The sequence below is a fragment of the Caretta caretta genome, chromosome 6 (genome assembly GCF_965140235.1).
Source record: "Caretta caretta isolate rCarCar2 chromosome 6, rCarCar1.hap1, whole genome shotgun sequence".
NCBI classification, from domain to species: domain Eukaryota; kingdom Metazoa; phylum Chordata; order Testudines; family Cheloniidae; genus Caretta; species Caretta caretta.
This window is the reverse complement of record NC_134211.1, coordinates 4,943,061-4,953,356: the sequence shown is the minus strand read 5'-3', so window position 1 is coordinate 4,953,356 and position 10,296 is coordinate 4,943,061. Positions and strand designations below refer to the sequence as shown.

Below are 10,296 nucleotides of genomic sequence, written 5' to 3'. Positions count from 1 at the left end.
AGGGATTAGACATTTATGTGGATAATGAGCACCAGTGTTGGCCTCTGACAGAGACCGGATACCGAGCTCCACGGGCCTCTGGGTCTGCTCTGCTAAGAAGACAATGCAGTGGGCTCCCTGTATAGAAACAAGGCTGAGCTCCTCTGTGATGGGTCCCTGAGGTGCAACCTGGACTGTGGGACAACTAAGCCCTCTGTCCCACCACTCTGGAGTGTCCCTCTCACTCTGTGATGCTGTGTCAAACCTCTAACAGGCACTGCACTTACGCAGACATCCACAGGCAGGGACACACCCAGCTGAGTTACATGAATGATCTCCTAGCTTCTCATGAACCATCAATAGGGAGGCTCCAACCAATTCCCCCCAGCTCCCTAGTCATGCACCCCAGAACTGTACTGTCTTGCACTGGTCAGATGCCTGCTCGGTGCAAGTTCATTACTCACTCTGCGTGTCCCTCAATGTGGAGAGGACACACACTAGCCTTTGTAAACTTAGATGAGATTTCCCAAGCACTTCAACCAAAACACACTGCTTTAGGTAAAATATAAAAATGGTTTATTGACTACAAAAGATTTTAAGTGATTATAAGTAGCAAGTGTAGAGATCAAAGTTGGTTACTTAAGAAATAAAAATAAATTCGCACTCTGAGTTCTACAAGCTAAATAGGATTTGAATCAAGCAGTGTCTCACCCTGTCGGATGGTACAAACAGGTCACAGATCCCCAATACACAGGCTGGGACTCTTTTCTGGCCTGAGACCACCCTTCCCCAGTTCAACGTCTTTGTCCTCCAGATGTTCCTCCAGGTGTTGAGTTGGGAGAAAGGGGGGAAAGGCCAAGTGATCTTGTCACTTCTCCTCTTTTATCGTTTCTTCCAGCTTGCTGGAAAGATCTTTTGCTATGACATTGGGAACAGACAGTCCTCATTCATTGTATGAATGAACAAGCAGTCTCCATTGTATGCATGATCCCTTTAAGAAGTCTCCATTGTTTACAGTTTCTGGGATAGTGGATTCTTTCCTTGATGGGTGTTGATGAATCGTTATCCACTGTTTGGCTTCTCCATTGTTGTACCTGAAAGGCTGGTTGGGGTGTTCCCAACCTCACAATATATTTCAGTGACAGGCACATGGCAAAACTTCACTAACTTCACATACCATGAGAACATATACAATCCAACAGGATATTAATGTTCAAGAGATCAAGACTTTTAAAATATCTCGCAAGGCATGCATTGTACAAAACTTATCATAATTATATAACAGTGGTGAATATGGGTATTTTGGGGTAACACCTTGAGGTACAGGGAGGCACAGCCAGGCCCAGGCTGATTCCTCACCAGTCCTTGTTACACTTCTTAATCTCCTTGCCAGGTCTTTCCGATTGATGGCTTCCAGCACTATTGTGGTCACCTCCATCACATAATCCATTGTGTAGTGTCCAATCAAGAGGTCAGTGACCTCTATAGACTTTGCATTCTCCAGTTTCCCTTTAGGTATGTGGTCATATCCCTCCTTCAGATCAATGTCGGTCAGTTTGCTCTTGAAGTTCTTCAACTCACTCTCTCCCAAGTCATCCAAGGTGTTTACCAGGAGATCTCTTGTTGTTTTCCCTGTGCTTGTGCCTATAACAAGAGAAACAAACCATACAGTCCAGCCATGCCCCCACCCAAGCCTGGGTACCCTCCCTTCCCCACCCCCACCCTTATGTAGAACAAACTTCTGTGCCTCTGCGCTCCCCTCACGTCTGTTTTGGATTAGAATCCACCCATGGTCGGGGAGGTTCTGCTGTCTAGGGCTGGGGAGTCTGGGGAGTTTGGGATTTTGTTTCAACGTCTGAGCAGGTTGGGGGCTGAGTGGGGAAAGGGGGTAGTTCTAGGGATTAGTCCCAGGGAGGACACAGACTCTTAGGTTCCCTTTCTAGCTCTGCCACTGTCTCAGTAATGCGTCTTTTCCTTCTACTTTCTGTGCTGCAAACAGGACAACTCCCCACACCCTGAAGGATGGACTAACCGGTGGGAGGATCAGACACTGATGCAGGATGTTCCACATCCCCTGGAAGAGGAAAAAGAATAAGTGAATCAAACCTCTAGCTGAATAATTGTCTGCTTATGCTGTCCTCTCACACCACAGCGGGCACTCATAGCCAATCAGATCTGAACCAGACACATGACGTTCTAATTAATCATCTCCAGAGATGCATCTCTATGGGTTTCCCAGAGACTAGAGGTTTTCCTCACCCATTTATGGAAAAAGAAAAGGAGTACTTGTGGCACCTTAGAGACTAACCAATTTATTTGAGCATGAGCTTTCGTGAGCTACAGCTCACTTCATCGGATGCATACTGTGGAAACTGCAGAAGACATTATATACACAGAGACCATGAAACAATACCTCCTCCCACCCCACTCTCCTGCTGGTAATAGCTTATCTAAAAGTGACCACTCTCTTTACAATGTATATGATAATCAAGTTGGGCCATTTCCAGCACAAATCCAGGTTTTCTCACCCCCCCACCTTTTTTTCAAAAAAACACACACACAAACTCACTCTCCTGCTGGTAATAGCTTATCCAAAGTGACCACTCTCCCGACAATGTGCATGATAATCAAGGTGGGCCATTTCCAGCACAAATCCAGGTTTTCTCACCCCCCCACCCCCATACACAAACAAACTCACTCTCCTGCTGGTAACAGCTTATCTAAAGTGATCACTCTCCTTACAATGTGTATGATAATCAAGGTGGGCCATTTCCAGCATAAATCCAAGTTTAACCAGAACGTCTGGGGGGGTAGGGGGTAGGAAAAAACAGTTTCCACAGTATGCATCCGATGAAGTGAGCTGTAGCTCACGAAAGCTCATGCTCAAATAAATTGGTCAGCCTCTAAGGTGCCACAAGTCCTCCTTTTCTTTTTGCGAATACAGACTGACACGGCTGTTACTCTGAAACCATTTATGGAAAAAATCCCCCAAATCCCCATGTGATTGGCTACTCTTCCCCAATTCCCCACCTCCTGGCGAAAGCAGCTAATCCAAGTAGCTACACATGTTGAGGGACAGCCCAGCCCCGCAATCAGTGTCTCCTTCCTGGGTGGACAAAGGGCTGAGATTGCTATTAAAATGCTTCAGCTCTTTGCAGAGACAGCTGGGGAATAGCTCTGCAGCTGCCCCTCCTCTTTGTGGCTTCTCCCGTTTCCCCATCTCTTTGACCATTCCTCTCTCACCGATATCTCCACTGCCTTGTGCTACCTCAACTCCCTGAATCCCCCCTGCCCTAGGAGAGGACTCTGTCTCAAAAGCCCAGTGAGGATAAGCTGTCAAGGAGGAAAGGAGAATTGACAATTTCAGGAATAGCAGGGAGGTTGAAGGATGAGGCTGGAGCAGAGAGACCCCAAGATCTGAGGAGAAAGGGGCTATGAAAGATCCTAATGAGAGCTATTTCAGTGGAGTGGAAACATTGGGAGCCAGAGAATAACAGTCCAAGATGGACTGTCAACAACTAATGGATCGAATTCCTCTTTTCAAGCTCCATTTGGTGAGTTTAAAGATGGAGGAGAGGAGAGAGATGGGGCAGTAGTTGGAGAGGCAGGTAGGGTCGAGGGCTGGTGTTTGATGATAGGAGAGACCGTGAAAAGCTTGTATTGTGAGGGGAAGGAGCCAGAGGCCAGTGAGAGGTTGAGAAAAGGGGAAATGGAGGGGGTTTAGTATAGGGACAGTTGAGGTAAGAAGGTGGGAAGGGACAGGGCCATTGGAGCAAGTGATGGAGAGTTAGTCATGGAGAGAAGGTGGGAGACTTCAAGGCCAATGATAGGGAAAGGAGGTGGTGGTTGGGCAGGGAGAGGGAAGAAGAAGAGGTATATTTTGGCCAAGTTTGTTTCTCTGTGGAGACGCTGGTAAGATCCTGTGCAGAGAGGGAAGAGAGGTCACTGGGTGAGTTTAATGAGGGAGTTAAATGTTGCAAATAAATGATGGAGATTGTTGGTAGGGGATGAGGAAGGAAGGTGTCGTTCTTTGAACAAGGAGATGGCAGATCTAAAGGAGGAGAGATCAACCCTGTAGTGGAGGAAGTTGGCATGCTCATGGCACTCTCTCTCATGTCCACCCACATGAGACCAGGGCTGTGGGTTGGTGGGATGAAATTTACAATGGGGAAAGTGGGGCATGGGAGTCAAAGGTGGAGCAGATTGTGGAGTCGGAGGAGTGACCAACAAAGTATAAAAGTGAGGAAAGAGGGGCTGGGGGCGTGAAAAGTTATGGACAATGATGGACTGGAGCCTACTGTATCGTTCCTGAGTTTATTTATTGATTAAAATTATTTGTGAAGTTCTCTCTCTCTCAGCAGCTCACAGAGAGTTCCTCCTGAGTGTTCAATATTTGGACTCTGAAATGAATGCCAGCATGGAAAGATACTGAAGCCACGTGGCCTTGTTTCTATTCTCTGATTGGATGGCTTATGAAACTAGCCAACATATAGCATGACTTTCAAACATTGCAATCAAACCTACAATTCAGAGTCATCTAAACATTCATTTGTCATGAATATTCCTGTTAGTAAAGCTCTGTGCTCAGTAGTCGATGGAAAGCTAACAGGACAGGGCCACAAACATGGCTGGATCGATAATACATTTCAAATACAAACGGACGTGTGGATTATTTTCCCCATTGTTCTCTTTGCTCTAATAAGACCAAAACATCCATCCACTGATTCTCGCTTCCTGGAAGTGTTGCTGAAGCAAAGCCTGGCTCAAGCAGGACATCTCTTACAGTTATTAATATGGATTGAAGGAAAAGCCTCAGTCTCCCATTCCCACACCACATGTGTCTGTTGCTACTGGAGCTGGTCCAATTGTTCATAGCCAAAATCTAAGTGACCAAGCAAGAAATGCTTTATACACTCTTGAGAACAGAGAGGTGGCTAAACTGCCCCCCTCTAGAATATCAAGACACTGAAATTTGTACTTTTTTTTTTTACACTCACTCCAGATTAGTGCAAATTTTAAGGCAGGATTAGGGTTGTCCAGTGCTGTCTGTTGCCCATCCAGAAACCGGCTAAACTTTAACCTCTGAAAACCAGGAAATACATGTATAGAGAGCCTCCCACACCACAGGGGGTATGGTCAACTGCGTTACATTATTGTCCACAGCAAACCTGTGACTGCTGGTTGAGTGCACACATCACAGGACACGGCTATTAACCAGGAGCACTGAGGAGCATTGAACCATGGAACAAAGCAGCATCCCATTGAGCTTACCTGCTCTCAGAAAGGCAGTCCAGAGAGGTTCACTTTCTCTTTCACCTGTGAAGTATTTTTGCTTTGTTAATCTGATCTGCATTTCCTCTTCCATGTCCCTGGTGTAGGTCTGCCGGTTCTCAGGCCCTATGTAGGTAAAGTTCAGATCCTAATACAAAGGCGAGATGATGCGTTAGAGGTAAAATTGCTGAAGACTGAGGAGGAAGAAGCAGTGAGATTTATAAATAGCCCAAGTGTGTGAGGCGAGGGAGAGGGAGGAATCCAAAATAACCGCAGCTTGTGGGCCGGAATGATGGGGGATGGGAGGAGTCCAACACTCCTGCCATGGACCTTTGGGGGTGATCCAGGGTGCAGTGTGTGAGAAAGAGAGCCCAGCCACACAGCTGGTGTCAGTCAGCAGGATCCAGGTTTCTAGGAGTGCTGGGAGATGAAGGGAGTGGGCGATGAAGAGGCTGTGGATGGGGGTGATATTTTTAGAGAAGGAGCAGATGTTCCAGAGAGAGCAGGGGAAAGGGAAAGACACGGAGGAAGGGTGGGTACAGGGACCAGGCTGGAGCATCTGGATCATGAGGGACAGGTGGGTGGGGGCAAGGGGATGAAGTGAAGAGCGAACGTTGGGGAAGCTGTCACGAGGTTCAAGGGGAAGAAGGCAAAAGTGCAGACAGAAGTGGGATGTGATAGGTGGGGGAATGGGGAGAACAGGCAGAAGGCCTGGTGGAAAGAGTGACGGGCAGGATGGAGGGAGAAACAGAGATGCTGGGATGGGGGCTCAAACTCATCAGCAGAGCAGCAGCTTTATTGATCAAGCTGTAATGAATTAATCATACCAGGCTTACATGTACTGCCTATGGTGCTTCTCCCCCTAGGAGGAGTCAAAACTGCTTTGCAAATTAAACAGACACTCGGGGGAGGTGGCTATTACCTGACCCATCTTGTCTCTCTACTATCCTGGGACTGACACAGCTGCAACTATTGCATAATGCCAGTTAAAGGCAGGGATCACTTCACCCACCACAGAAATGCAGCCACCTCTGGGTCGGCGTACAGCAGCTGCTTAACAGTTTCACAGCAATGCTCTCGCAGCATTTTTTATTTGTTTTTGGCAACTTTCCCTCTAACATTCAGGATCTCACCCCCAAATCACCCCCAGACTGGCTTCCTGCCAGGTGCTCAACTTGTGGCTACCCTTGAAGGCCATTTGCAACTGGCAGCTAGTGCAGGCAGCCCATAGACTTAAACTTAATGGGGCTTCTCTCAAGGACCACACTACATCCATGGATTTATCACGGCATCCGATACACTGGGCACGCCAGGATGAGTTCCAAAGTGCAGGGACCTATGGGTCTGGGGAGGCTTGTCCAAAGAAATTGACTGGCACATCTCGTGTTCTTCAACTGTCTGTGAAAGGTCTAGCACAGTCATTTATGGGAGATCCAGTGAAAAACACACACACACACGTTATTTCTTTCCTCCTTGCTTCTATTCAGCAGGTTTAGGGAATGCTGCGAATTCCAGTTAGAACAGGGTGAATTTCGACTGAACCATTTTTCGGTGAAAAATGCCGATGCAGCAACACTGAAATGTTTCGTGAATTCATGTAAATTTTTTTGTTACACAAAGAGGCTCAGTTATCACACACCAGCTGCCTGCCCGGCATGGAGATAGCCCTTATGCCTTGCCCTGCTGGGGCTGCTGACTTTGACTCCCTATATTGCATATTGCTATCGCCTCTTATTTACCTTTTCTACTGAACGGTTCTTGGGGATCCGGTAGAGGTGGAGGGGTCTGACTGTGGCCCTGAATGCCCAATACAGCAGCACCAGTGAGTACATTGGAATAAACGTAAACGTAGAAGAGATCAAAATAAGTCCAGTCAGGGAGAAGCTGGGATTCTCCAGTACAGCTTGGAATGGCCTCACCCGCATTGGCTTCTCCGGGGTCATGCCCCCATCAACAATGTGGACAGTTTGCATCTGGGAGGCACCAGCTTTTTCCTCTGAAAATGGACAAAAATGTTACGTTACAGTTGAGGTTGCCAAGTGCATTTCAAAGGAGGGTGCTACCATTGAACACAGCAGTAACAAACACTGAAAATGATGGAAGCCACAAGCTAAGGTGATGGAAGCCACAAGCTAAGGTGATGGAAGAATCTGAAACCAACCTGAACATCCCTTGCACGGGCAAAGAGCACGGGACAGAAACATTCTCGGTGACCAGCGTCACACTCATCCTTAACTCTGCTCCCATAGTGCTATCAACCCAGTGTTTCCCGGAGTGTGGGGCGTGTCCTGCTGAGGATGGCAGGATAAAGAACTAGTACAATGGAGGTGAAGGTGCAGACTGACCTCCAAATTGTTTTTCAGAGTCACAGCTTCCATTTTTTCAAAGCTAGTCTCTAGCTGTTATGGTTATAAAGGAAATGTTCACAATGTACATGACAGAATACAGCCCTGTATTCACACCCTACACACTACTGTAATAATCTTGGTACAAAGTATGCCTTATACAAACATATAATTTGCTGGTCAGTATTGTCCTGGTACAGTACATGTGGCAATGGTGGGGGCCTCGGGGAAGGGGCGGAGCAGGGAGGGGAAGAGGCAAGGCCACCACAGCCCATGAGTCCAGCGGCGGGTCCACGGTGAAAGTGAGGGTGGGGGAGAGTGAGTGACGGAGGGAGGGAGGATGGAGTGAGTGGGGGTGGGGCCTCAGGGAAGGGGCGAGGATGTTTGGTTTTGTGCAATTAGAAAGTTGGCAACCCTAGTGTCTGGTCCCAGGACTGACTTGAGCCTTCATCCCTGGCTGAGCCTGCCCTGTGTTCCCTGGGCATGGGGGCTGCTGCACCTGCTGGGAGACAACAGGGAGCTCACTCAGAAAGGGACCGGAGCAGTCTCTGCCCCTTCTGGGATCCCTCCTGTCAGGGTTCCCTCCCCACTCTGAACTCTGGGGTAGAGATGTGGGGACCCGCATGAAAGACCACCTAAGCTTATATTCCACCAGCTTAGGTTAAAAACTTCCCCAAGGCACAAATTCTTCCTTGTCCTTGGACGGTATCGCTGCCATCACCAAATGAGTTAGACAAAGATTCAGGAAAAGGACCACTTGGAGTTCCTGTTTCCCCAAAATATCCCCCCAAGCCCCTTCACCCCCTTTCCTGGGGACGCTTGAGAATAATATACCAACCAAATAGGTAAACAAGGTGAGCACAACCAGATCTCTGGGTTTTTAGGACACTAAAAACCCAATTAGATTCTTAAAAACAGAACTTTATTATAAAGAAAAAAGTAAAAGAAGCACCTCTGTAAAATCAGGATGGAAGGTAATTTTACAGAGTAATAAGATTTAAAATACAGAGGATTCCCCTCTAGGCAAAACTTTAAAGTTACAAAAAAACAGGAATAAACCTCCCTCTTAGCATAGGGAAAATTCACAAGCTAAAACAAAAGATACTCTAAAACATTTCCTTGCTATTACTTACTCTTTCTGTAATTTTAGATGTATCATTTCAGTAGGAGCTGGATTATTTGCTTGGTCTCTCTCTTTGTCTCAGAGAGAACAACAAAGAAAACACAAACAAGAAACCTCCCCCCACAGATTTTAAAGGATCTTCTTCCCTTATTGGTCCTTTTGGTCAGATGCCAACCAGGTTATTTGAGCTTCTTAACCCCTTACATGTAAAGGAGGGATTTTATGCTACCCTTAGCTGTATGTTTATGACACCTCCTGAAATCCCCCCACTCCAGCAGCCTGCGCTCCCCACGCCTCCTGCCTCCCCCATCGACGGGATCCCCCACATGGACAGGCTTTGGGAGGTATCAGGAGAAGGTTTGGGGTGAGCCATAGCTGAGGCAGTGGATGTTGCAACGAGGAATTGGTGAGTGGGGGAGAGACAGAAACAAACCCTCTCCCATAAGAGGGAGAATGTTTGCTTCCTTGTTGGATTGGTGGAGCAGGAAATAACGTTCCTTGGATGTCGGACTCCTTCCTCAGAGTGAGAGTAGCCCCACATCTATCTCGCCCCACACACAGGCCTTCTTCTCTCCCTCATCCTCCCTTTCCAACACCCCTTTTCTCTTTCCCTCTTTCTCAGTATGAATAGATCTGTCCTGTGTCTCTCTCCTCCGCCCCGTCCCCCCAGATGTTAGGTCTGTCTCTGGTGCATGCCTCTCTCTGATACAGAATTTCCCTGTGTAGCACATGTGGGAAATTGCTGTAATATTTTTTTTAAAAAAAAAGGCGTGACTCTGTTTCCTCACTCAGGATGCAGTGATTCCCCACTGGGTGTGAAGGGGTTAATTTCCCATTTGGGAAAGGAGAAGTAAGAGAAAGAAGAAGTAAGAGATGGGGGTCGGGCTGGGAGAAGCAAACTGTCAAGTACTGGTCCTTGGTGGTACAATGGAAGACCCTAACTCGCTTTGAGGAGCTCAGCTGGGGAACTAGGTGTCTAAACCCCTGTGGATACATGACACCCAGAGACAGTCTTGCTTGGGAAGGAACTGCATAATTCTGCCCTTCACACTATGATTTCTCTGCTCGGCAGGCCGGTAACCAGGCAGTTCCTGTACAAGGAGACCCAAAGACAAGATCCCCCTTAGGGAGCGGACAATCGCCTCTTGAGAGCTCCCCACTTACCTGTCCTTGCTGCCTGGAGTAGTTTGTCTGCCAGGTCCTTCTTGTCCCTGGCCCTCAGGACCTTCATGGCCACTCGCATCGCCTCTTTCTCCGTGTAGTACTCAATCAGCCATGGAGTGATTTCTCTGTGTCTTTGTTCGCTGCCTCTTTTTGCTCTGAGACAATGGAGGAGGAAGGAAAAGCATGTCAAAAGGGAAAATAAAACAAACTCTAGCCACCGGCGCCTCTTATACAGCTGAGTCCCGCCCTCTTCCTTTCTGCAACACTGGGCTGGGCTCAGTTAGAAGATAAACATTTTTGCTCCGGCTCTGGCTCCTGATTCTTGTGGTCCTTTTGTGGGGTCAGGGGTTTTGCTGCTATGGGGGGCAGCAGGGGGCTTAGATTCACTCCTGTTGCCCTGTGTTATTCAAACAC

General features: G+C 47.7%; 1 protein-coding gene across 1 annotated transcript; it reads right to left on the bottom strand.

Annotated features, from left to right (window-relative positions):
* Nucleotides 1-558: 558 nt before the first annotated feature.
* Nucleotides 559-10,080, bottom strand: LOC125638269 (uncharacterized). The gene is made up of 5 exons (XM_048853809.2): nt 9,883-10,080; nt 6,990-7,246; nt 5,251-5,398; nt 2,012-2,053; nt 559-1,623 (listed from the first exon to the last, which is right to left on the bottom strand). Exons 1-5 carry the CDS (start codon nt 9,959-9,961, stop codon nt 1,193-1,195), a joined length of 957 nt encoding a protein of 318 aa, XP_048709766.1. The 5' UTR covers nt 9,962-10,080; the 3' UTR covers nt 559-1,192.
* Between the last annotated feature and the right edge of the window lie 216 nt (nt 10,081-10,296).